We start from the raw sequence: 27,981 nt of genomic DNA, 5'->3' as shown, positions 1-27,981 counted from the left end.
GTGCCACCACCGCTGCCTAATAATAAATAGTGCTTTGTTTTTGTTTTAGCTTTTCAAGACAGAGTTTCTCTGTGTAATAACCCTGGCAGTCCTGGAACTTGTTTTATAGAGTAGCCTGGCATTTTTGGTTTGGTTTGGTTGGTTGGTTGGTTTTTTTGAGACAGGGTTTCTCTGTGTAGCCCTGGCTGTCCTGGATTCACTTTGTAGACCAGGCTGGCCTTGAACTCACAGAGATCCACCTGCCTCTGTCTCCCAAGTTCTGGGAATCCTGTCTCAAAAAAACAAAAACAAACAAGCAAAAACAAAAACAAACCCGAGAGAGAGAGAGAGAGAGAGAGAGAGGGAGAGAGAGGAGAGAGAGAGAGAGAGAGAGAGAGAGAGAGAGAGAGAGAGAGAGAGAAGAGAGAGTTTCTTTGTGTAGCCTTGGCTGTCCTGGACTCGCTTTGTAGGTCAGCCTGCATCTGCGTCCAGAGTGCTGAGAGAGATTAAAGGCGTACGCTGCCACAGCCTGCCTCCATTTTATATCTTAAACAGGAGTACAATCAGAATATCTGGGTAAAATAAGATCTTTTATGAAGCTAAGTGGAGAGGCACATAAGACATTCCTACTTGACATTGTAGGTTGTGGAAGTTGTATTGTAAAGCATGTCCCCCTTGCTTTTGAATTCTGGAAATTAAAATAAAAACGAGCCAACCTTGACTTCCCGAGTTCCGTTCTCAGGCTCCACAACACAGAAGAGAAGAAATACATTGTCCCTGCCACACTACCTGCCTACACATGCATGTGTCCACATGTCCCTGCTACACTACCTGCCTACACATGCATGTGCCCACATGTCCCTGCTATACTACCTGCCTACACATGCATGTACCCACGTGTCCCTGCTACACTACCTGCCTACACATGCATGTGCCCACATGTCCCTGCTACACTACCTGCCTACACATGCATGTGCCCACATGTCCCTGCTACACTACCTGCCTACACATGCATGTGCCCACATGTCCCTGCTACACTACCTGTCTACACATGCATGTGCCCACATGTCCCTACTATACTACCTGCCTACACATGCATGTGCCCACATGTCCCTGCTATACTACCTGCCTACACATGCATGTACCCACGTGTCCCTGCTACACTACCTGCCTACACATGCATGTGCCCACATGTCCCTGCTACACTACCTGCCTACACATGCATGTGCCCACATGTCCCTGCTACACTACCTGCCTACACATGCATGTGCCCACATGTCCCTGCTACACTACCTGTCTACACATGCATGTACCCACATGTCCCTGCTATACTACCTGCCTACACATGCATGTACCCACACACATAAATGAAAGCAAAGATTTAATTTAAACACGCAATCATAAATTCCATAACCATTACTAAGGGAATATATGTGTTAAAATTAAGAAATAGGGTGGTGGCAGTACCGGAAGCAGACAGGTGGATGTCTATGAGTTTGATGCCAGCCTGGTTTGCAGAGTTCCAGGACAGCCAGGATTACACAGTGAAACCCTGTCTAGAAAAAACAAAGGAAAATAATAAGAGTAGAAGAGGCAGTCCTGCATGGTGGCGCACCCCTTTAATCCCAGCACTGCGAGTTCAAGGCCAGCCTGGTCTATAAAGCAAGTCCAGGACAGCCAAGGCTACACAGAGCAACCTTGTCTGGAAATACTAAGAGAAAAAAAGAGTAGAAGAGGCTAAAGAGATGGTTCAATAGTTAAAGAGCTTCCCTTCCTGAGGACCTGAGTTCAAGTCCCAGCACCCACATCAGGTGGATTACTACTGCCTGTAACTAGCTCCAGGGGAATCTGATACCTTTGACCTCAGTGGGCCCGTGTGCACACACACACACACTTAAAATAATAAAAATGAATTTTAAAGGATAAGAGACTACCAAGAAGAGACTTGATACCCTATGAGCATGTACAGGGGGAGGAAGTCTCCCTAGTCACAGTCATAGGGGAAGGGAGTAGGGGGCAAAATGGGAGGGAGGGAGGAATGGGAGGATACAAGGGATGGGATAACCATTGAGATGTAATATGAATAAATAAAATATATTTTAAATAAATAAGTAAAACAAAGGATAAGAGAGCCGAGCATGGTGAGGCACGCCTTTAATCCCAGCACTGGGGAGGCAGAGGCAGGTAGATCTGTGTGAGTTAAGACCAGCCTGGTCTACAAAGACATCTAAGACAGCCAGGGTTACACAGAGAAACCCTGTCTCAAAAAAACTAAAAAGAAAGGAATAAGTAGGGATGTTCAGCTGCTTCTGTATGTTTAATGCATACACAGGCATGAATAAATGTTCTCAATTAGAAACCATACATGGGGGCTGGAGAGATGGCTCAGCAGTTAAAAAGACTGTCTGCTCTTCTGGAGGTCCTGAGTTCAATTCCCAGCAACCACATGATGGCTCACAAACATGTATAACGTGATCTGATGCCCTCTTCTGGCCTGCAGGTGTACATGCAGATAGAGCACGGTACATATAAAATAAATCTTTTTTTAAAAAAGAAACCATACACAAAGTTTCCAGTTTTATTCTTGGTATGACTCTTGGGATGTAAATATTTTAGAGCATAATCATTTCTGCTTTCATGGGGCAATACTTAATTCTAAGGTATCTTTAGAACAAGTTACAATGCATAGGTACTCTTCACCACCTTCCTTCAGAGAAGCTTGGTTGTAGATTGACGTTAGGAAAATAAGCAGCCAAGAATGTGTAGTTAATATATGGCATCACAAGTGTTCTGTTTTTAGAGCCTATCTTGCTATGTAGCCCAGACAGTCTCTGAATTCCCAGTCTTCTTGCCCCAGCATCTCCAGTGCTGACACCACAGGCATGCGCCACTGCGAAAACGTCTCAAACATTGCTCTTTTCTTTAGTGGACAGAATTACAACACTGGAATTCCATGACTTTTTCACTAAGCATGTGGGGTTTTTTTTTTTTCTCTCCTTTGTTTTTGAGACAGTGTCTTCACATAGCCCTGGTTGTCCTGGAACTCACTGTTCAGACCAGATTGTCCTGGAACTCACACAGATCTGCCTGCCTCTGCCTTCTGAGTGCCAGGACTAAGGATACGTGCCACCATGCTTGGCACAAGTATATACCAGGCCTAAAATTCTGAGCCCAGAAATTTTGTTCTGTGTTACATGTTCCTTGTTGCTCCACCTCTGACCACACCCCCACCCCCCCACCCCACCCCCCACCCCAGACAGGATTTCTCTGTGTAGCCTTGGCTGTCCTGGAACTCACTCTGTAGATGAGACTGGCCTTAAACTCACAGAGATATGCCTGCCTCTGCCTCCCCGACTGCTGGGATTATAGTATGCATCACCTTGCCCATGTCTTAGTGCTTTTTTAATTTTAAAAAATTATTTTATAGCTCTGTGTGGTGGCTGCACGCCTTTAATCCTAGCATTCAGGAGGCAGAGACAGGAGAATCACTGTAAGTTCAAGGCCAGCCTGGTCTACAAAGAGAGTTCCAGGACAGCCACGACTGTTACACAAAGAAACCCTGTCTCAAAACAAACAAACAAACAAACAAACAAACAACAAATCTATGTATTGTGAGAATTTTGTACACATGTATGTATTATACCATATGTGTGCCTCCTGTTTTTGGACATCAGAAGAGGTTGGATCCCTGAAACCAGTTACAGATGTGGTTATGAGCCACCATGTGGGTGCTGGGAACGAAACCCAGGTCCTACACAACAGCGGCCTTAACCTCTTAACGATCTCAAGCCCTGCTCCCTAGTTTCTATAAGATCTTAAGGATGGGGGCTGGAGAGATGGCTCAGAAGTTAAGGGCACTGATTGCTCCTCCAGAGGTCCAGAGTTCAATTCCCAGCCATCATGGTGGCTCACCACCATCAATAATGTGATCTGATGCCCTCTTCTGGCCTTCAGGTGTACATGCAGGCAGAGCACTGTATACATAATAATAAATCTTTTTAAAAAAAATCTTAAGGAGTTTCTCTTGATTAGGCACAAACACTTTCATAGGATACATGTTATTAGATACTTAGAAGGTAACTTTTTATTTCTATTTTATAACAGTATAAGCTTTTAAAAGTCTGTTACCTTCGTGTTGCATGTGCTTGTGTAGGCATGTGCTTCACCTGTGCGTATGATGTCAGGGAGCGATGCTCTGCGGTCAGCCTTCACTTCCACCATGTGGGCTGCAGGCTGGCCTCCACCTCACCTTCAGAGTGCTGGGATTACACTGCATCACCATGCCTGGCTTTTCGTGTTAATTTTAAATAATGTTTTAATTTTCCAAGAACTTCCTTTCACCTTAGTTTAGACCAAGGTTAGAGACAGGTGAGGTCTATAAACCCTGTTAGCATTTAATGTATTTAGGGGGTTTATGGAAAGATTTTTACTCTCACGGTCTCTACTAATTGTGGAATAACTCGATTCCTTGGTCTTAGTCTTCTCTGGGACTTTATCTCATTTTTCATGGTTCACTCCACTCCAAGTTGTACACATAGGTTGTTAAGTAATTCTTGGCATCTAGGAGATACTCTTTTCTCAGCTAGTAAGCAGGCTTTGCCCTTTGCCTCAGCCTGCACTGGAGATGTCCGGATGGATTCCCACACATTTGATTTAACCTGCTCAACAGCACTGACTCCAGCGACAAGGACAGCAATGAATTGATTACACTTTTAGACCGGAAGGCTGGGAGACTAGGGCAGGCCGTGACCTGCTTGTTTCCCGTAACTGTGGAGTTTACAGGCATTTATCCTTGCATATTTACTGTGCATCTTATACTTACTCAGCTGTGGGGATACAAAAGCAGAGCCAGTAATCAATCCAGTCGTTTCTTTACCTGGCATTGCCTGTGTTGGAGGGGGAAATAGCCCAAAACTGCCTATCAGTTCAGCTGCAAAAAAGAAAGCACAAGGTAGCGCGAGGTTGGTGACCTAAGTTCGCTTGAATTACCCGTCAACACTGAGCACGTTAATTGCTCTTGTTTTAAAGCAGCACTAATTTAGGGGTATTTATTAAGGCTAATGCTTTATACTGTACTGGCTAGGTTTATGTCAACTTGACACAAGCTAGAGTCGGAGAGGACGGAGCCTCAGTTGAGAAAACCTTATGATCGGCCTGTAGGTACGCCTGCGCAGGGCATTTTCTTACTAATGATTGATGAGGGATAGCACAGCCCATTGTGGGTAGTCATTCCTGGCCTGGTGGCCCTGGGTTCTGTAAGAAAGCAGGCTGAGGGATTTGGAGTTGGGTTGGGTTGGTTTGGTTTTTTTGGTTTTCAAGACAGGGTTTCTCTTTGTAGCCCTGATTGTCCTGGAACTCGGTCTGTAGACCAGGGTGGCTTCAAACTCAGAAATCTGTCTACTTCTGCCTCTCGAGTGCTGGAATTAAAGGTGTGTGCCACCACCGCCCTGCAGATTCGGATATTTTCAGATGTAGGTTAAAACCAGGTTCCACAAAAACAAACAAAACAAAACAAAAGACCAGGTTCCACTAGTTAAGCAGAAACTGCCCAAAACATTTTTATTTCCGCATCCATAGTTTCTTACAATGACCGAACTCTCCAGCCTAGGTCTCACTGTGTTTCAAATTCGTTGGGCTAGCCATGGCAGTTCGCAATAGGCTTTTCCTATAGGAATTAAAGTCTGGGTGAGGGTTTCATGGGGGGGGGGAGAGGGTGGGAAAGAGGGGGCGGGGAGAGACGCGGGTTACCGCAGTAAGCCTCAAGTCCGGGCAGGCCCCACCGCTGGGGGAGGGACTGGAGGATCGCTGGGGGCGGGGGGGGGGGGGGCCCGGGGGGCGGGGGCGGGGCGAGTGTCCGCCTCTGGCGGAAGCCCCGCCCACCGGGCGCCAGCTGGCGTGGCCGTATCCCAGGTGATGGCGGTGTGATGCTCTGGGTGAAACCATGCACTCCGTACCTGAGTTTTACTCCAAGAGGAAGCCTTTGGACGCGCAATCCTCTGCCAGGTTGGACGTAAGTGCAGCCTGGTCGCACTCTCGCGGGGCCCGCGAAAGGAGGGCAGTGCTGACCGGGACCCGCCCTCGACGCGGCAGGCGGTGTAGCTGGCACCTTGGGAGCCCAGGGAGACTCCATGGGGAGGCCGGGGCAGCGCTTGGGCTCCTCCTTCACAAGCGGGTCGAGGCCTTCGACTTGTGTCTGCAGTTTTCAAGAACAGGGGGGCCTGTTTGCCTCCAAAAACAAAAATGGAGAGGTGTGTTGTCGGATTTGAATTGTCTGACTCCCCACGCAGAGATGTAGATTATTATGAAAGTTCATTCCCCATTGTTATGTGGTTGTGAGATAGGGCAGTCCTGCTGCAGGAGTTCTGGGCTCTGGGTAGGACTCCGGGAGAGGAAGGGCTGGTTGCTTGCTTTCTACCTACTGTGTGAAATTCTGTCCCTGAAGGTCAGGGATAACGTCACAGCCGGCTGTTTCTTTTTTATTTTTTGGTTTTCCAAGACAGGGTTTTTCTGTGTACATTTGGCTCTTCTGGACTTGCTTTGTAGACCAGGCTAGCCTCAAACTCATAGCGATCCGCCTGCAGAGACCTCCCAAGTGCTGTCATCACAGATATGTGCCCCCAAGTCCGGCTGCTTTTTAATTTTTTAAATGGGAGTCTAACAAATCTAGATTAAAGGCTGCTGTATGTCATCCTCTGAATGGCTATAACTAGTCTTGAGCTAAATTTCATTCTTTTTCCCTTCCCATCTTCCTCTTTTCTGTTCTACTTTCCTTCTCTCATCCTCTCTCCCTTTTTCACGTTGAACCCACATCTGAAAACGAAAAGGTGAAATCAAGAACAATGGAGAGATGACTCAGCGAATAAGAGTACTGGCTGCTCTTCCAAAGGAGCCAGATTCTGTTCCCAGCACCCACAAATAGGCTCATGGCTGTAGTTAACTCCAACTCCAGGAGATCCAATGCCCTCTGCTGGCCACTTCTAGAATTACACATCTATGGTGTCCAGATAGATAGGCGCACAAATAAAACACCCGTACACACAAAATAAAATAAAAGTATAGGCTGGGTGTCACTTAGGTTGGGTGTTTGCCTAGCATGTACCCATCCATGTTTTGGATCCTAATCCCCAGCAGCACATAAGCCAGGGGTAGCAACGCACGCCTGTAATCCCAGCAATGGAGAGGTAGGGACAGGAGCGTCAGAAGCTCAAAGATTCATTCGAGATTCATTCGATAGAATTAACGAGGGAGTAGCAGGGCTTAATAAAGGTTTATGAGGACATGCGGGTTGTAAAGTGAATTTTAGTTATATATGATACAATCATTTCATTTTACAGCAATGTGGACTACGATTAGGAATGTGGTACTGGAAAGATGAAACCAAAACTCTGGAATTTAGAAGGTAAAGTTTAATAAAACCTTTTTTTTTTTTTAAAGCATTTTTTAACTACAATTACATGTCCTGGGGACAGAGGGTACTAAACCATACAGAAGAGTCTTTTTAAAAAATAAAATTAAATCCCACGATCTGAACATAATGAATGATTTCTTTCTTTTCTTTTTTTCTTTTTTTGATTTTGTTTTCGAGACAGGATTTCTCTGCGTAGCCTTGGCTGTCCTGGACTCGATTTGTAGACCAGGCTGGCCTCGAACTCAGAGATCCACTTGCCTCTGCCTCCTGAGCACTGGGATTAAAGGCGTGCGCCATCACGCCAAGCCATAATGATTTTTTTTTTTTGAACAGCCTTAAGACATTGTTTTCTGATCATGCCTGGTGAGTTGCTTTCTACTAGCTACTATATTCATCATTTAAATAATCCTTTGAAACATCTGAAGAGTTTGTTAAGGAGCTGAGGTTTTTAAGTAAGGAACTTGAGGGGCGTAATTGACATGGTTTAAACGTAGATCTGCTTGACTCAGAGGCCATGTTCTTAATGACTTCGTAGGCTTGCCTTTGGAGTTATAGTCTCACCATTTAAATTAACGAGATGACATTATACCTTCTGCAGCTTATAGTAAATTTTGTAAGGCTAAAATGATTGGATTGGGGGGGTGAAAGACTAGTTTTAATCTTCTTTGGGGGAATGCTGGCTGAAAGAGTGTATCTAAGCCAGGCATGTGAGTACACTTACATACCACACACTTGTTTATTTAAAGATACGTGGGTTTTGTCGTGTTTGGGGGTTGAACTCCGTGCCTTAGGCATTGCAGGCAAGCGCTCTGTCACTCAGCTACATTCCCAGCCCATACGTCCCAGCTCCTGTCCCACCCACTCCCATCCCCCACCCCCAATCCTTACCCTTAGTTACCAGCGGTTAGGGGCTGGGCTGGGTGTTCTAGGCTTTTAACCTTACTCAGATTTGTGAAACTGGCAAGGAGATTTTGCTTCAGGCAGTGCTTCTCAGCCTTCCTAAGCCCAAGAACCCCTTAATACAGTTCTTCATGTTGGGGTGAGCCCCACCCTTCCCCGTGCATAAAATTATTTTTGTTGCTACTTCATAGCTGCAATTTTGCTACTGTTATTAATTGCAATGTACATATTTTTTGGAGATAAAGGCCCACAGATTGAGAACCACTGAAAGAAGAAAGATCAGAAAAATACTACAAGAGAGCGGCAGGCCACACGGGAGAAGATGCTTAAATGCCCCCTTATTGCGTGGGGCTTCCTTTAATGGAATTCAAGAGGAGGAGTTTAGTTACTAAGGGCCTTAGAACAGGTCTTTCTAGGGAGGCATGGTAGCACAGCCCTTTAAACCCAGCATTCAGGAGGCAGAGGCAGGCAGATAATCCAAGTTCGAGACCAGCCTGGTGTACAGGCCAAGTTCCAGGAGAGCCAGGCCTACACAGAGAAACCATGTTTCTGGAAAAAAACCAAAAACAAAAGCAAAAAAGAATTCCCTGCGGTTGAGTAACCTGGAGTCCGGGGAGGCAGGAGTGCACAGTGGAGTGGGAATGGTTCGGTCTTCACAGCCGTCTCCACCCCCCCTAACTTGTGCCACCAGCACGACCTTGCTTAGCGTCCCATGCTTGGCCTCCTATAAATGAGTACACTGATGTTCACTTGCGTAGCTGCAGAGTAGACTTCGAGACGGAGCAGCCTAGCTGCTTTACCTACGGCCACTACGCAACACATCATCTGCAGCCAACTAGCAACCTCGAACTCACACTGGTGTAGGGCTACATGTTTGCTGCTCCCTGTTTCTTCTTCCCTCACAACAAACTTAATTTCTACCCAAATATACCAATGTGCTGGGATTAAAGGTATGTACCACCACTGCCTGGCTTCTTTTTCTTTCTTTCTTTCTTTCTTTCTTTCTTTCTTTCTTTCTTTCTTTTTTGTTTTGTATTGACAGAAAAGTCTTACTGTTACCACTTCCTCTGTATAGCCCTGGATGTCCTGGAACTTGTTCTGCTGACCAGACTGTCCTCTAACTCAGAGATCCACCTACTTCTGCCTCCAGAGCGCTAGAATTACAGCCGTGCGCCACCACCTCCCAGCCAACAAAATAAGTTTAACAAGTGTTTATTGAAGCCAGGCACATGTGTGGTGGAGCACGCCTGTAACCCCAGCACTTGGGGAGGCAGAGGAAGGCCTGGTCAAAAACAAAACAAAACAAAACAAAAAACCAACGCTCAAATGTTCACTGAGCATGTCCAGTTAACTAGTTGTTAACTGGGGACCAAATGAAAGGGCAGTGGCAGGGAAGGGAGTCGTACATAGTGATACAAGTGGAGGTTCAGAGTCAGGATTAGCTCTGCTGATAAATATAGAAAGCTGGGTGGAAGATGAAGAAATACTAAACAGGATGTTCAGATAAAGATGGCAGGCTATAATAATGCCCAAATGTGAAGGGAGAAAGTGGAATATGTGGCTAGGTTGCTTCCCCGCTACCTGAGGTGACTAGCATTGTCATTTCCGCACATTCAGAATAAAAGATGAGCCAGCAGTGGTACATACCTTTAATCCCAGTACACAGGAGGGAGGCAGAGGCAGGTGGATCTCTGAGTTCAAGGCCAGCCTGGACTACAACGTGAGTCCAGGACAGCCAGGGCTACAGAGAGAAACCAACACATGAAACACATGAAAACAACACATGCGCACACACACACACACAAGATGAAATCAATGGTTTGTTTAAGGTTGTTATGACAGGCTCACATGAAAACTAAGCTGCTGGGCCGGTGAAGCTGGAGGTCAGGAAAGGAGTTAGCTTAAGCACTTATAGTTTGTACTTAAATTATATAGCTCTAAAGGCATTACATGTGTTATCAAATAATTCAAAGACTTCAATTTAGAGTCAAAACCAAATGTTTCTGTTTTATTTTTTCCCAGGACCTTGTACAGGCCAGGCAAGCATTCTAACGCTAAGCTACATTCCAACAAGCATTATATTTTATTGAATATATTTATTTCAGCATCTCTGAGTAGCTTCATATGTTCAAAGCAGCCATGTAGGTTTGCCCCTGCAATATCACACACAGCGAGTGTGACCTAGATCATGAGAAAGCTTAGGGGATCAGAAAGGCTGGCCACAGAAGGGCAAATAGAGCACAAGAGGATGCAGGCACAATCTTAAGTGACCATGCGTTCCATGGACCGAATTCCTGTATAAATAAGGTTAATTGACAGTACTTTTCAAACTAAGTTTTGGTGTTGATCTCATAGTATTTCATAGTTAAGATGATGGATAAGTCTAAAGGGAAAATATTGATATTTTTATACTTATGAAATATATTAATAAGCTAAAGGTTTTAGATTTTTCTTTTCTGTGCATGTGTATGAGGTGCCCATGGAGGCCAGGCACGCCCACGTTTTTAGTAGTTTGTTATCAAATTGTTGTGAATATATGTGTTGATTGGACTGACACTAATTTTGGAGACTATGAATCGTTATGACTTCAAATGCAGGTTTTGGAGCTAGGCATGTGGTTCGGTTGGTAGAGTGCTTGCCTGCTCCATGTAAATCCCTGCGTTCAGTCTCCAGCATTGCATATGACTGGGCACAGTGGTTGGTGTCTGTAAGCCCAGCCGGGGGAGATAGAAGCAAGCAGATCCTAAGTTCAAGGGCTTCCTATGCTACCTGTCGAGGCTGAGCTATCAAACAAACAAATAACAATGAAATAAAATGGAGCTTATAGCTTGCAAATGCCTGTAGTCTCAGCACTTGGGGGCGTCGAAACAGGAGAAGAAAGAATTCAAGGCCAGCTTTGGCTCCCCAGTGAGCTCAAGGCTAGCCTAGGCTAGAGTTCTAGGCCTCACTTTGAGACTCTGCCTCAAAGTCAAAATAAAATATCCCCCAGTAAGATGAAATTAATTGCATATTTCTTCAGAGTAGACAAGTCTACGAATGATTTCATCACAAAAAAATGGTAAGTGCCTGAGGTGCTGGGCGCTGTCAATTACCTGATTAGACCATTAATTACAGTTTGTGTACATGTACTCAAGTATTACACTATGTGCTCCGCACATACATTAAATTATGCCAATTAAAAAGAAAATAATAGGGCTGGGGAGATGGTCCAATGGGTCAAGTGCTTGCCATACAAGCCTGAGGACCTGTGTTCGGAACCCCCATGGACGCATACAATGCAATCCCAGCAGAAACAGACTCACCTGGGAGCTCACAGGCTGGAGTAGATGATGACGCAGAGAGAGAGGATGAGACCTCACCTCCAACAAGGTGGGAGGCGAGAACTTACTCCCAAATGTTGTCCTAACCTCACACCTGTGCCATGCCACGTGCATGTCCACACTCACACACATCACACACACACAAACACACACACAAAATGACTCCCAAAAGTTTTCCTCTGACCTCACACATGTGCCGTGTCAAATGCATGCCTCCCCACAACCATTCAATCAATCAATCAATCAATCAATCAAATAAAAATCAAAACATGGAAAAATAAATGTAGATTGTGAGACACAGTAATGGCCAAGAAATTCTATTCACAAAAATGTAAATTTAGAGTAACTCTATAAGAGTGTGAGTTACTTTTTTTAGAAAGCAGAACGTTGTAATGGTAAGTATCAAAAGTAGTGGTTCCCTGCCTTTAATCCTGGCACCCAGGAGGCAGAGGCAGGTGGATCTCTGTGAGTTGAGGACAGCCTGGTCTACAAAACAAGTCCAGGACAGCCAGCGCTACACAGAGAAACCCTGTCTCGAAAAACAAAAAGAAAAAGTAGTGGTTCCCTTCATAGGAGAAGGTAAGTAGTGACAGTGAGGTAAGATGCAGGGCACGTTCTGAGGCACTGGAAATGGCTCACATATTGTGGTAGTTACTTGGGCACATATATATACACACACACACACATCAAATTGTATATTTGAGATTTATATGTGGAACATAAATGATGCAAATCTAAAGGGTAATCCCCACCCCCAAACCTCAGACTGTGTAGAGTACACACACCAGGATAGCGAGGGGAGTTTTGAGAGCTACATGAAGACAGAGGTGCCCTATGTGCCATCCTCCTTACCCCTCAGGGTTTTAAAAAATTATTTAAATAATTTATTCAATTACATACCGATTCTTATCCCCTCACTTGTGTCTTCCCATTCCTCCCTCCCTCCCTCTTTCACCCTATTCCCCTCCCCTAGGCCTGTGACAGATGGGGACCTCCTCCCCCACCATATGATCACAGCCTATGAGGTCTCATCCGGATAGCCTGCTTCCCCTTCCTCTGAGTACCACCAGGCCTCCCTACCAAGGGGAGGTGGTCAAATAGAGGACACCAGAGTTCATGTCAGAGGCAGTCCCCGCTCTCCACACAACTGTGGAGAATGCACTGTCCTTTTTTTTTTTTTTTTTTTTTTTTTTTTGGTTTTTCGAGACAAGGTTTCTCTGTGTAGCCTTGGCTGTCCTGGACTCGCTTTGTAGACCAGGCTGGCCTGGAACTCACAGAAATCTGCCTGCCTCTGCCTCCCAGAGTGCTGGGATTATAGACGTGCACCACCATGCCCACCTTGAGTGTCACATAATTTGATCAATAAATACTTCAGTATATCCTTCAAACTATAAGCACTTTCATAGAAAACCTACTAAATTGTTTCCATGCCTAAATATAAGCTTTAATATCAAATGTTTAGTTGCCATTCAGCTGGCTCCTAGTGTCTGATATATTTTATGTTTGTTCCAGTCAGAATTCAAATAAGGCTCAAAGATTACAAGTGCTCGATGCATGTCTCTGTTAGTGCACACATTAAAATTTTTCAGTAAATATCCTCACTAGACACTCAAGGTGATTACCCTTTAAGGCTATTATTGAAAGAAGCCTTTTGTTTTTGTTTTGTTTTTGTTTTGTTTTTCAAGAGAAGGTTTCTCTGCACAGCCCTGGGTGTCTTGGAACTCACTCTGTAGACCAGGCTGGCCTCAAACTCAGAAACCCAGCTGCCTCTGCTGGGATTAAAGGCATGTGCCACCACTGACTGGCTGTGAGAAGACGCTTTTTAAAAGGTTATTTTATTATTTCATGTTATAGGTGTTTTGCCTATGTGCACTTCGTGCCTACAGAGACTGGAAGAGGCATCAGATCTCCCAGAACTGTACTTACAGATGGTTGTGAGCCACCATGTGGGTGCTGGGAATTGAACCAGAGTCCTCTGCGAGAGCAGCCAGTGCTCTTTAACGACTGAGCCATCTCTCCAGCCTTTAGGAGCTAAGGTTTTATTACAACATGGCTATTGCCAGGAGGTTGGTAAACCTCCTAGAAGGAAGTACCAAACCAACTTTACTGTTCCCATGGGGAAGAGTATCTCTCAAAACATTTCCTTGTGGGGTTTGAAAAGGAGGTGATGGGGGTTCGTAAGATTGCTCTTCATCTTATGTGAGTGAGTGAACATGAAGAAAATCCTTCTGTCACTGCACGTATGCCTAAACTTAATAGTAAGACACAACTTTGGGCAGAGGCAAAGCTCCTGATTGGGTTTGAAAAGTAAATTGTAAGCCACCAAACTGTTGGGCTGCGACTTTATATTCCAGAGTCTATGTGTTGGCTCTACTCAGACGCCATCTTCTGTCCATTGGAATTCCTCACACCTGCTAGGGCCTTGATCTATTTTTGTTCACCATACTCCCTTAAAGCTCCTGTGTTGTGTGGTTGAGGAAACTTGTCATGATTTTACTGAGTCCTAGCAAACTGTCAGGCCACCTTCTCTGAGACTGAAGCCCAGATGGTGCGGACAGTAGAGAGAGGGACAACACCTCGCTGGAGCTGCTTAGATGTGCATATCCTTAGCACTCTACTCAAACCTTATATTCCCTTCCAGACTCTGCTCTGGACCTCTTTGTCCCTTTTCCCAATATTGTTACATTGAATAAAATCTTTTTCTGTTTTCCCTTTAAGAAAACACACACACACACACACACACACACACACACACACACACACACACACTAGCCAGGCAAGGTGGAACACGCCTTTAGTCCCAGCACTCAGGAAAGCAGAGGCAGGCGGATTTCTGTGAGTTGGAGGCCAGCCTGGTCTACAAAGTGAGTCCATGACAGCCAAGGATACACAGAAAAACCCTGTCTAGAAAAACAAACGAAAACAACCCCCAACCTAAAGTACATACACACATTACACATTCTCTCTCTCTCTCTCTCTCTCTCTCTCTCTCTCTCTCACACACACACACACACACACACACACACACACACACACACACACCACATACAACACACAGTCAAAATGCTGAAACCTTCCCAGAGCAGTGATACTGATGGCTGCTTAGGAGACCCAATGCCTGGTGACTGGGTGCACGGCTCTGTGCCTAGAGGACATGGACGCCTGTTCTGGCTTTACCCAGTCGACATGTTATCCATAAGCCTCCCTACTTCTCAAGGGTAAAAGTGATGGCTTTAATATTTTCCTCATAAAGTTCCTATGAGGGACGAGATGGTGCCTAAAAATATCTGGCCTGTCACAGGTCCTCAATACACTTCCTAAGACACTTAGGAAGTCTTCTGTATTTATGAGCTTGCTTTGTGACAATACTCCAAGATGTTCAGATAGAAATGGTTTGTGCATGGCGATATTCTAGAAGCTGACTGTGAGTTGGAGGTGCTACCCTTCCTCTTCATCATGGCCCCATGTGTGTATGTCCTGAGCTGAACACTGCTAATGTATACCAGTCTTCAGGCCACATGAGCTATGCCCCTGGTAGGATCCGCTTTCCCCCTGGAAAAGGTCAAGTCCCTAATCATCCATTTTCGTTGCAGTTTCACACCTGCAGTGGAACTGAAGGAGAAAGGCAAGAAAGGGAAGGCGGTTCACTTTGCTGAAATGGACGGCGCAACTTCAGAAAGGTGGCTCACTTGGACCACAACATCCCCCAGTGGACTTGCTTGTCTTTTCAAACTCAAAGAAATACCAATCCCATTTTCCTAGGTTGCCATGAAAACAGCCATCAAGGGAAACACAGGCAGTGTTTTAATTATGGCAGGAGTTACAAACAACCCCTAGACATTTGTTTGTTTGATGACATGGCTACTAGCACATTTCAAACTTGTTACAGCTTTTTTTTTTTTTAATCTGAAAAGAATAGTGACACTAGAATTTCTTTCATCCATCCATTTTTCCATTCATCCATCTGTAGTGCTGGGCCTTAAACTGGAGCCTCAGCACGTTCTAGGCAAATTAAACGACATCCTTAACCCATTAAATGATTTAAACAGTCTTTTTGAAAGCTGGGTGTGGTGGCACACGCCTTTAATCCAAGCACTTGGGAGGCAGAGGCAGGCAGATCTCTGAGCTGAGGCCAGCCTGGTCTACAGAGTGAGTTACGGGACAGCCAGGCCTGCATAGAGAACAAACAAACAACAACAACAAAAAAAACCAAAACAATAAAATGATCTACTTGAGTTTATGTCAGTCTGCATGCTTCCATCCCTAGCATGACAGATACAATGCACAATAAAGTGCATTTTGAAGCAATACTACATTAAATGGAGCCCATGCGTGACACTCTAGTTCTCGTTACTTTACAAGCAAATTCCCTGTGCATCTCAGGATATATTAGCTACAATTACAGCTTTTAACATTCTCCCTGAGGGAGAGAGACGCAGTGGCTCAGAGGTTAAGAACACTGACTGCTCTTCCAGAGGACACAGATTTGACTCCCAGAACCATCACAGTGGCTCTCAGTGACTATAATTCCATTTGGGGGATCCAACATTCTCCTCTGACCTCCATGAGCACAGCACTGCTGGAATGTGGTGCACAGACATACAAGCACTCCCTTAACCCCAGTACTCGGGAGGCAGAGGCAGGCAGATCTCTGTGAGTTCGAGGCCAGCCTGGTCTACAAAGGGAGTCCAGGACAGCTAAGGCTCACAGAGAAACCTTGTCTCAAAACAAAAACAAAAACAAAAACAAAAAATCAAAGGCAAATACAAAAACAAAAACAAAAAATTCACCTGAGACTATTATATTTCCAAACAGGTTGACAGATAAAAGGTTTGCCTCGAGGGAGGAAAAGTCAGGGAAGGCCTCGGAGAAACGATGCCACCAGGGTAACATCACGCTGGAGGATGTCAAGTGTGAGCCGCTTTCTTCATACCTCTTCCTGGGATGCAGCCTCCAGCCTCTGTGTTAACTGCCTTCCTCTCTCCTTGCAGTTGTTGCATTGCTTTCACTCCAAGACACTGAAATGCAGCGCGTCTGCTCTTTCACAACGTTTATGAGGTAAAGCTGACGAGGCAGCATACGCCCTTCCCTTTTCTCCTGCCGTGATTTTTGTCTAATAAGTGAAAACAGGTCTGATTGTTAGAGGAAGAGCTTGTGGCAGCCATCCTCTCAAAGACTAGACTAGGGAGAGAGTCTGGGGGAGATCCCTGAGGTCACAGGGGCCCCAAGTCACAGGAGCACCAACGTCCAAGAGCACCCGGTAAGAGCAGGCTGCAGAGGGACAGCCGGTGTTTATGAGTGGCTACCTCTGGGTAAGGTGTTTACAGAAGAGTGGGAAAAAGAGAGTGTATGCATTTCTGTACTTCTGTTTGTATGTTCAGATAGGGTTATGCTATAGAGATTTTCTCTGGCAGTTAGGGTGAGCAGCCCAGGCTGGCCTGAAACTTGAGATCTTCTTCATTGCTGATGTCACGGGTGTGACCACTATGCCCAGCCTGTACATTTTACAAAAAAATGGAAATATGTTACTTATAGAATGAATACTTGTAAACTGAAAAAAAAAGTTAGTAATTTCGTATATTGGGGGGCTGGAGAGATGGCTCAGAGGTTAAGAGCACTGTCTGTTCTTCTAGAGGTCCTGAGTTCAATTCCTAGCAACCACATGGTGCCTCAGAACCATCTATACTGGGATCTGATGCCCTCTTATGGTATGTGGGCATACAAGCAGATAGAGCACTTGTATACATAAAATAAATAATTTTTTAAAATTTAGTATCAGTCGGGTGGTGGTGGTGCACACCTTTAATCCCAGCATTTAAGGAGGCAGAGACAGGCAGATCACTGTGAGTTTGAGGCCAGCCTGGTCTACAAAGTGAGTCCAGGGTAGTCAAGGCTATACAGAGAAACCCTGTCTCAAAAACAAACAAACAAAAAATTTTAGTATCTTGGGTGTGGTGGTGCACACCTGTAATCCCAGCACGCAGGGAGGCAGAGGCAGGTGGATCACTGTGAGTTCAAGGCCAGCCTAGTCTACAAAGCAAGTCTAGGACAACCAAGGCTACACAGAGAAATCCTGTTTCCAAAAACCCAAAATAAAACAATTTAGTATCTAACTTCCCAGCAGTGGCTTTTTCAGGTATATCTTACACGTTCATTACAGTGGCTGGGAAGTTAATTGTGTGATAGACTTCTGTATATCCCTACAGTGTCCCCAGGATATTTCATGAGAAACCTGATGTCTGAAATGGGGAGTGTTGATTTCTTGTTGTCTTGGATTTCCCGTAGAAATAAGAATCTCGACAGCTTCCTCATGGCACTGTTGTACTACCTGTCCTATTACTTGGAGAAAATCTCAATGGAGAAGAAACCCCAAAGCTACATGGTGTGAGTAAGGGTTTTTAATGGCCTTAGAGCTCCGTTACTGGCAGTGCTGTGTAGGGGGAGGGGTGCAGTCTTTCTGGTCTAGGAAACATTTTTACACCTAGGAGGGTTTGCTTTGTTTTAAAGCTCACTGAGCAGTTCACACGGGGTTTCACACATGGTGAAACATTCCAACAAGCACAGGTCAGGACTGCTCAGTGAGGAGATGGCCTTGTAGCCGTGTTTGTAATTTTCTAATTCTGTTTACTTGTTTATTGATTTTTCAAGACAGGGATTCTCTGTGTAGCCTTGGCTGCCCCGGAACTCGCTCTGTAGACCAGGCTGGCCTTGACCTCACAGAGATCCACCTGCTTCTGTCTCTCAATAGCTGGGATTAAAGGGGGACACCACCACCACCCAGATGGTGGGATGTTTTTACTTTTTTCTGTAATCTTTAGAATCTGGTGTCTCTTATGGTCTCAATTCAGACGAACTGCTCTAAGGGCTCAGCAGGCACATTTAGCTGGTGACTTCAACACAGAGCCATGCAGCCAGTGTGGAGAGCTCTCCCCCCCTTCCCTCCCCCTCTTTTATGAATCTCTTATGCCTATAAAATTCATGTTAAAAGGTTTTTAAGCAACTAAATAACAAAAAGAAACTAGGGGTTTTTTTTGGGGGGGAGGTGTTGTTTGTTTTTAAGTAGATTTGGCTGAAAATAAAAATTCCCCATCAAAGCAAAGGAAAATCATCGCCCTGGTTTCTTCTTAAACTGTCTGTAGAAAATGTGACTGCTCACCCTGTTAGGCAGCTGGTCGCCTAGAGATAAACACCAGGGCCAAAATCTGGGAACTTGGAGCCCAGATCACAACAATGCCTCTTGGGCTTCGTGACCTTTCACAAGCCATGGAACTTTCCAAGTGCCCAGGCTGCCCATCCCCCTCCCCGCTCCCCTCTTTCCCCCCACAACCCCCCCTCCACCACCCCCACCTCACCCCACCCCGTAAGTGCAGAACTGAGTCAATGATTTAGCTGTTAGGAATGCTGGGTAGAGCCATTAATTTGTTGCTACAGAATGTTTTTAAAATATAAAACTCTGGATCTGATCAAACAGTTGGAGAAACATTTTGTGAACTAACTGGTCAGTGTCCCTGAATAGCAGTTTTTTAAGGGACCTGATGAATTCTTCAGACACTGCTGTGCCTGTAATGCCGCTACAATATACGCAACATGAGTGTTATTTCAGGGTGGCATTTCACAGCAGGGCAGCCAGAGTATGAAGTGTTTCTATGGCAGCACCAAAAGCCAAAGCCAGCGATAGCATACAAGGTTTGAGGAGCCCTTTGATTCCCAAACTGAACTCAGCATATTTTTATGGCTCTTTGGCTTATTATATTCTGGTTTCTTCTAATTCTGAGACTTATTACTAATCTAGCTGTGATATTTGTTTTACATATTAGTTTATAAGTAACAGAGAAGAAAGGTCTCTGGGTTAGTTTTAAATAGATTGAAACTAACTAGAGCCTAGTGGTATAGGAAAACACACCTAACCAAATTTTAAATTATGGATGCTGAAAGTCATGATAACCTGTCACCTTCAAGTGTCCAGAAGTCAGTTGGTTTACTGCATTGTAACAGAGTTAAGTGTAGATTGTGCTGGGGTATTTGCACAGAGGAAAAAAACTGAGTCCAGTCACACAAAGTGAGTAAGCGCCACACCCTTAAACCATAACTGGCTGTATGAGTGATATTTCTTTCCTCCCTCTTGTGTTTATTTATTCTGAAATGTTCTTGGTTTTTTTGATAGATAAATAATAATTGTAGGCCAGGCATGGTGGTGCACACCTTTGATCCCAGCGCTTGGGAGACACTGACAGGCAGATCTCTTAGTTTGAGGCCAGCCTTACCTACATAGTGAGTTCCAAGTCAACCAGGGCTACACAGTGGAACACCCTGTCTCAATAATCATAGTAATAATAAAAACTGTTACTATTGTTGTTGCTGCTGTTTGGTTTTGTTTTTTCGAGACAAGATTTCTCTGTGTAGCCTTTGCTATTCCAAACTCACTTTGTAGACCAGGCTGGCCTCGAATTCACAGAAATCCACCTGCCTCTGCCTCCCCAAATGCTGGGATTAAAGATATGTGCCAGCACTTTCAAATTTATTATTAATTTTTTATATATTTGTATATATTGTTATATGTTTATTATAACTTAAGATCAAATTGATTTTTTGATGTATTTTTGGGAAGGTCTTATTTAGCCCAGGTGGTCTTGAAATCAATGTGTATCTGAGGGTGATCTTGAACTCCTGGCCATCCTTCCTCAATCTGTCAAGTGCTAGGATTATGTAGCACTCTGCTACCATGTGCAGCTCAGAATTGACTATCTTCATTCATAACATCCCTCTGTCTGATTTTGGATAATGTTTTTTGCTTTTGTTTTTTTTATTAATTTATTTGGATTTTTTATGTACATTGGTATTTTGACTGCATGTATGTCTGTGTGAGTGTCGGATCCCTGGAACGGGAGTTACAGACAGTTGTGAGCTGCCATGTAGGGGCTGGGAATTGATCCTGGGTGCTTTATAGTCCAGGCTGGCCTCAAACAAACACCCAGAGATCCACCTGCCTCTGCCTCCAGATTGCTGGGATTAAAGGCGTGTGTCACGATGACCACCACCACCACCACTACCACCAGCACCACCACCACCACCACCACCACCACCACCAACACCACCACCACACCACCACCACCAGCACCACCACCACCACCACCACCACCACCACCACCACCACCACCATCACCACCGTCACCACCAGCACCACCACCACCACCATCACCACCGTCACCACCAACACCAACACCTGGCTATGTCTTCATATAGTTGTTGTAGCTACACAAGGGGCATTAATTTGTCACCATTGAGAGCACATTCTGTTTGCTTTCCTGTGACTCCTGACGGTATTGTCGACAGAACTGCTTCCTCCTATTATGCTGTATTGCAAATACTTAAGATTAGACTGCAGACCTGCTGTAACCTAAGAGCTAGCATCTTCTACCAAGCTCATTTGCAATTCAATCTGAGCGGGCTGTGTTTTCATAGGGAAGTGATGTTTTTATACACGGTGCCAAAAGCCACAGAGTAGCAACCAGCAAACAGTGCCCTACCAGACAGCGTTGGGCTCAGAGCTGAGAGCAGCCTGCATTCAGACACAGAACCCCTCAACTTACTAGCAACACCAGGGCCCTAGGGAAAGCTGAGGTGGCTTCAGGAAACCACAGGAGTGGAGGAGCCACGAGCTGCCCCAGCAGCCAGTGTGGATAACTTGCTACTCGACTGTTCTTGAGGAATTAGGATTCCGTGTGAATATAGTTGAGGGCACATAAAGAGCGTAGAGTCTAAGAGATCGATACTGGAGATGCTGACTCCACAGAGTAATAGACATTAGAAAACTTCGAGGGGCAAGGCCGGGTGGTACACACCTGTATTCCCAGCACTCAGGAAGGCAGAAGCAGGCGGATCTCTGAGTTCAAGGCCAGCCTGTTCTACAAAGAGAGTGCAGGACAGCCAAGGCTATACAGAGAAAACCTATCTTGAAGGCCCCCCTCCCCCGCCAAAAGAAGAACTTTGAGGGGTCACAGAGATGGCTTGGCAGGTAAGAGCACTAGCTGCTTTCCCAAAGGTGTAAGGGTCAGGTCCAGGCCCCACATTGTGGGTCACAACCATTCATGACTCCCGTGCCAGGAGACCCAGTGCCCTCTTCTGCTTGTGTGAGCACCAGACACCTACGCAGGTCACTTAACACACATGCAGGCAGGGCGCTCATGCAAATAAAACAAAAATAAATATATCTTTCGTTTGTTTGTTTGTTTTGTTTTTCTAGACAGGGTTTCTCTGTGTAACCTTGGCTGTCCTGGACTCACTTTGTAGACCAGGCTGGCCTCGAACTCACAGCGATCCACCTGCCTCTACCTCCCGAGTGCTGGGATTATGGGTGTGCGGCACCACACCCAGCCTTACATATATCTTTTTTTAAAAGAGAGATTGTGAGGATTTTTCCCTATGCCAAAATTCAAGCAAGTCAAATTGGTGAGTGAAGTTTGTTGAGTCACCACTATTTCTTAAAAGTAGGCTATACTTATGACTTCTAGTTAATTAATACAGACTTTCTCCCCCAGAGGCCTGGTAGAGAAGAAAGAGATGGAGCTGGTTATGAGCAAGTTAGAAGATGCACAGAAGTACCTGGCGCAGAAGTATTGTGTGCTCGTGCTGGGCGTGGGCATGGCAGATAAGCATCACATGAACTGTGGAAAGTACGCATGCGCTCCTGGGGCCCTTAGGCCGGCGCATGCCTAGCTCCTTTCCACTTGACCTCTGGTCCCCTTGAAAAAGTGTTCCCTTTGATGGGGCTCAGGTGAGAATCTGTCCCAAGCACTAATGATACTGCTTTGAGAGAGCCAAGTAAGTATGGGAGGAATTCCAAAGTCTCAGCTGGCATTTAAAAACTGTACCCCATCTTGGGATGACATCACTGTTCTCTCGGCAGAGTCTTGCTCAGCTTGAGGACCTGGGTTGTGGGGCTGTCTCAGAAGGAGGCCAAGTGATAGCCAGTGTTGCAGGAGGTGCAGTGTCTGTTTCGCTTGCAGCAGCTGCAGCTGTGAGGACCGCCGCCGAGTTGGCACTACCTGTTGGAAAACTAAGTTTTACCTCAGGATGACAGTGTCTACATATTGTAGCTAAAACTTTTTTGTTTTGTTTTGTTTTGTTTTTTTCAAGGCAGGGTTTCTCTGGGTAGCCTTGACTGCCCTGGACTCACTTTGTAGACCAGGCTGGCCTTGAACTCACAGCGATCTCCCTGCCTCTGCCTCCCAAATGCTGGGACTAAAAGGGTGTACCACCATCACTTGGCTGTAGCTAAAACTTAAAAGAGGCTCACAGCACAGGAAAATTTGGGCTTATAGGACGGGAAGCTTTGGTTGCTAACTCTGCACCTCCTGAGTAGTTTCACAGCAGCCCAAGAGCCACACCTTGAGCAGAATTTAACCAAAAAGTGCAAATCTTTAAATGCTCGTGTTACATATTAACAGCAACCATGATGTGTTGGTGATGCCTGTCTACAGTATGAAACACTGGGGAGCTGAGGCAGATGGATCACTTGAAGACCTCCCTGGGAGGCAGAGGCAGGCAGATTGCTGTGAGTTTGAGGCCAGCCTGGTCTACAAAGTGAGTCCAGGACAGCCAGGGATACACAGAGAAACCCTATCTCGAAAAACCAAAAAAGAAAACCAACAACAAAAATTTTATAAAATATATTTTAATCGTGCTTTCCCTCCCCTATTTCCTACCCACCCAACTTTATGCTCTTTCTGTTTCTCTGTTTCTCTCTTTAAAAACAAACAACACACACACACAGTCGAGTAATAAGAGGCAGCTGATGAGCACTGTGGGAATACAGAGAAAGAACTGGACTTCAGTCTAAACTTCAGCTTCCTCAGTGTAGCATAGAAATCACAATAACCAGCGTAAAGTAAAGGTCTTGGAATGTTCTGGCCTGTGGTGAGGAAGAGCATCTTGGTGGGAGGGCATAACAGAAGAAAGTTGCTTCTGTCATGGCAGCCAGGAAGCAGAGAGAAGTGGAGTCCTGACATGGTCACCTTCAGAGCATGTCCCCATGATGCAATGCCTCCAGCCCACCACTGCTGCCTGAGAGTGCTACCAGTTGGCAGCCACACCTGTGGCCTCAGGGAACTTTCCAGATCCAAATTATAATGGGGCCACCAGCTAAGATCCTGTCCTTTGGGGATGAGGATTATCACCAATAGCTGTGATTTGTTGTGTTGCAGGGAGAAAATATCAGACACACAGAAAGACTGGAAATTCTTTGAGGTAAGCCCCTTGAGACTTTTCATTTGCTGTGAAAACATCATACAGCAATAACCAGTGGCCATTTGGCAGGCACTTCCCTTTTTAGCAAATATCCTCTTTAAAAAGGATGATAACGTATTGTTTGTTATACCTTAGAATTTTGGCCTGATTTTCCACCTATAAATGTGAGTACACTTGTGATTCTGAGTAGCTGCCAGGAATAGCGAGCAGTTGGGTCATCTGGGTTTGTGTCTGCTTAGGGATACTGTGGGGGACAGTGGAGGGTTTTTTCATCACATTTGTGGGTCTTGTGACTCTTCTTTCTTCTCTTTCAGTCCTTTTATACTTTCTGCACGTGCATAGCTTGGATTGTCTTCCGGCGTCAATACTTGACAGAGATTGAGGAAGAAATAGGAAGGCTTTTTCGTACCAATATGTTCAACATTCCTCGGAGGAAGCGCCAGGATGAGGAATCGGGAGGAGAGAAGAAGCGCATGACGTTGGTACAATTCAGGTGTGAGCTCGCGCTCGTTTCCTCTATGTTCTTGGGAGAGAAGTCTGTCTGTGTAGCTCAGGCTGGCCCCAGACTCGGAATCCTTGTGCTGTAGCCTCCTAAGCAGCTGAGATTACAACCCTGCACCACCCCATCTGGCTCAGCTGTGACCACTGGGACCTTTCCTCAGATCAAGGATATTTATAAGAAACAGAATGGTGTGACATCACTGCCCCCCCCTTCCTCCCACAGGAGAATGATGGCAAAACGTCCAGCCATTAAAAAGGCCGTGGACATGCGCTCCCCGGTCTTGTCTACACTGCTGCCGTCTCTCAGAGAAAAAGCTCAGCATATCAGTGAGAAAAAGTATGTGGCAGGCATGAAACTCCCACCCCGAGTACAGAAAGACACAGCAAGTCTGGAGTCTGTGGCTATGCCAATGTAAGTGGCAAAGTGGATGGTGGATGTTGCCCTCTGGCAGGCCTGGAAGGGCCTGGGGCTTAGACACTGTTCCTCTGCTGAGCAGAAGAAAGCATCTTTCTCATGCTTTCCTGACCTGTTCCCATGCCAACCTCTGCCTTCCTGACCTGTTCCCATGCCAACCCTCATCTCCTAACTAGAGAATCTCCACTAGGCCCATCTGGATTAAAAAAAAGAAATCTCTAGAAGTTGTGCTAGACTCTAGATAGCTGATGCCTGCGGGAGGAAGGGACTCTTTAGGGTTGAGGGTCGGTTATAAGAATTCATCTTGGGGAGGTGTGGGTTGAGCGAGAACAGAATCCTGCTATGGACTGAGTTTCAGGCTGGTATGTAAGAGCAGTGTGGTGGTATGAAAACAGGTCTGGCTCTTAAAAGTATATGTATGTCTTAGCTTTCAGGTATGTGTGTGTGTGCATGTGTGGGTGTATAGGTGTATGTGTGTGTATGTATATATGTGTATGTGTGATGTGTGTATGTATGTGTATATGTACATGTGTGTATATGTGTATGTGTGATGTGTGTATGTGTGTATATGTGTATATGTGTATGTGTGATGTGTGTATGTATGTATATATGTATATGTGTGTATATGTGTATGTGTGATGTGTGTATGTATGTGTATATGTGTATGTGTGTATATGTGTGATGTGTGTGTGTATATGTGTATGTGTGTATATGTATATGTGTGTATATGTGTATGTGTGATGTGTGTATGTGTGTATATGTATATGTGTGTATATGTGTATGTGTGTATATGTGTATGTGTGATGTGTGTATGTGTGTGCCACAGACTGATAATCATACTCACAACCACAACTGTGAATCCCTATCTTTGGCCTAACTGTAGTAATTCTTTTTACAGAGTTGGCATCTTGGGGGAGCCTCGAAACCTCTTCAACCCTCATACTCTCCTCCCCCTTGAACAAGAAGAAAATGGAAAACAGAATGGACGAAGTTCTTCCATAATAGAGAGAAATAACACAAGGATTCAGGACACGCTGAATTTGGTCATGACAGCACTGTCTTCCAGCACCAGCCCTGATTAATCCAGTTTGTTCCAGTTCTTTATTCAGGTCTCTGTATTTGAAGTAAACTACTCTGACTTAACACTTTATAAATAGGGTTAATAGTTAACATAAATAGCTATTTAAATTGTTTTCTGTTAAAAGATAATAATTCAATTATTAAAGGATTTTAGAATGCTCTTAGAAAAGCATATTTTCCTATTTTACTAGTTTTTCTTTGTATTCATGTGAGTGTGTGTGCAGGTGTATATGGCAGTTGTGTGCCTGTGCATGTGGAGGTCTGAGGACAGCCCTGACTAGAAGGGCTCAGGGGACCTGAGAGGGGACAGGAGGGGATGGGATTGGGAGAGAGGGGAGGGGAGAGAGAAAGCATGTACATGGCTGTCAGAGACAACGTGTGGGAGTCATTGCTTTCCTTCTACCGTATGAGATCTGGAGACTGAACTCGGGTTATCAGGGTTGTGTAGCCCTCTTGTTGTCAGCCTTCACTCCCCTCCTCCCCCCCAAGATGAGGATGTAAAGACTTCTGAGGTCACCTTAGACTGTCAGCCGGCTGCACTGGCAGAACAAGCCCTGGGCTGGAGGCAGAGCCCCCTGCAAATGGCTGCAGTGGGGTTGCCTTGGCTGGAGAATAACCCATTGTGGGAGCTTCTGGAAGTGTCTAAATACACATAGCAATAATGGGTGCTGCATGGTGGGATCATGGATTCTGTATCTGGCACAGAGATAGAAGCCAATTGACAGTGAGGGAAATCTTTACCTGTTTCTAGATCTGTCCAAAAAGCTACAGCCTTAACTGGATGTGTGTAGACAGTTTGAATAAGTGTGTGTGAGTACCCACACAACAGACACAAGCCTGAAGGCCAGAGGGTGACATCAGATCTCTCCCTCTACTGCTCTCCACTTTTATTTACCTAGTGACTTGAGATAGTCTCTCTCTCTCAGTAAACCTGGAGCTTGCCATTTCAGGCAGGCTGCCTGGCCAGCAACCCCCAAAGACCCTTCTGTCTTCATCTCAACCTGTTACCAGTACTGGTTAGGCACATGCCGCAGTGCCTGATTTTTATGTGGACGCTGGGATCCAGACTCAGGTCACCATGACTACACAGAAACTGCTTGCCCTCTGAGCCAGCTCCCCAGTCCTCACAGAAACCAGATGTGTTGTTAAAGTTCACTACAGAACCAGGCGTGGTAGTGCACGCCTGTAATCCCTGCGCTCCAGGAGGCAGAGGGAGGCGGATCTCTGTTAGAGGCCAGCCTGGTCTACAATTAAGTTTTTTGTTTTTGAGACGGGATCTCTCACTGGTCTGGAGCTTTCTACGCAGCCTAGGCTGGCTCCATTGAGTCCTAGGGATTAGAAGCACACACCACCACTGACTGTCTTAGTTGGGGTTTTATTGCTGTGAAGAGACACCTTCACCAAGGCAACTCCTATAAAGACAAACATTTAACTGGGGCTGGCTTACAGTTTTCAGAGGTTCAGTCCATCATCGTCATAGAGGGAAGCATGGCAGTGTGCAGGCAGACATGACGCTAGAGAAGGAGCGGAGAGGTCTACATCTTGATCTGCAGTCAGCAGGCGACTGGCTGCCACACTGGGCATAGCTCGAGCATCGGAGACCTCCTCAAAGCCTGCCTCCATCATAACACACTTCCTCCAACAAGGCCACGCCCACTCAACAAGGCCACGCCTACCCCAACAATGCCGCTATGCCTCAAACTCTGGATTAAAGGTGTGTGTTGATCTGGATCAAAGGCATGTCATCTTCCTGCCTCAAGATCTGGATGTGTGCCTTCCATTTCTGGATTGCAGTTCATTCCAGACACAGGCAAGCTGTCAACAGCGAACAGCCATCACCCGACTTTCTTATGTGCGTTCTGGAGACCTCTATCCCCTAGGCTGGGGTTCCAAAATCAGTAAAAGGAGGGCATGGACAGAGGGCTTAGTACCCACATAGCAGCTCATGAGTATCTGTAAGTCCAGTTCCAGGGACTCCGACACCCTCTTCTGGCCCCCACAGGAACCTGGCAAACACATGGTGCACAGGCATACATGCAGGCAAAATACTCTTACACATAAAGTAAATAAAGATAAAATAAAGATTAAAAGGAGAGAGTGGAGCACCAGAATTCTCCTTGTTCCCTAACTGC

The 27,981-nt window shown here is 45.5% G+C and overlaps 1 protein-coding gene across 7 annotated transcripts; it reads left to right on the top strand.

Annotated features, from left to right (window-relative positions):
- Positions 1–5,848: 5,848 nt before the first annotated feature.
- PPP1R36 (protein phosphatase 1 regulatory subunit 36) lies at positions 5,849–26,015 on the top strand. 7 transcript variants are annotated; one of them, XM_084792318.1, is made up of 11 exons: positions 5,849–5,989; positions 7,314–7,378; positions 15,201–15,287; positions 16,423–16,520; positions 16,599–16,665; positions 17,893–17,991; positions 22,146–22,280; positions 23,811–23,853; positions 24,168–24,346; positions 24,578–24,766; positions 25,668–26,015. In XM_084792318.1, the coding sequence occupies exons 1-11, from the start codon at positions 5,921–5,923 to the stop codon at positions 25,849–25,851; spliced, it is 1,215 nt and encodes a 404-aa protein (XP_084648444.1). In that variant the 5' UTR covers positions 5,849–5,920; the 3' UTR covers positions 25,852–26,015. The 7 variants fall into 7 exon arrangements, with proteins under 7 accessions (XP_084648444.1, XP_084648447.1, XP_084648448.1 ...); XM_084792317.1 differs by lacking the exon at positions 5,849–5,989 and adding an exon at positions 6,017–6,227; XM_084792321.1 differs by lacking the exon at positions 15,201–15,287.
- Positions 26,016–27,981: the final 1,966 nt, after the last annotated feature.

This window comes from Acomys minous (genome assembly GCF_964271855.1).
Source record: "Acomys minous genome assembly, chromosome: 8".
In the NCBI taxonomy this organism is placed as follows: domain Eukaryota; kingdom Metazoa; phylum Chordata; class Mammalia; order Rodentia; family Muridae; genus Acomys; species Acomys minous.
The sequence above is the reverse complement of the archived record's forward strand: the minus strand, read 5'-3'. Positions and strand labels throughout refer to the sequence as shown.

What these genes read in the sequence shown, in the direction of transcription:
- PPP1R36 (XM_084792317.1), top strand. Translation starts at nt 6,108, where the DNA reads ATGGGGAGGCCGGGGCAGCGCTTGGGCTCCTCCTTCACAAGCGGGTCG. An exon ending in GACGGCGCAACTTCAGAAAG is followed by an intron (nt 15,288 to 16,422) that starts GTGGCTCACTTG and finishes ATTTCCAAACAG; the next exon opens with GTTGACAGATAAAAGGTTTG. An exon ending in CACGCTGGAGGATGTCAAGT is followed by an intron (nt 16,521 to 16,598) that starts GTGAGCCGCTTT and finishes CTCTCCTTGCAG; the next exon opens with TTGTTGCATTGCTTTCACTC.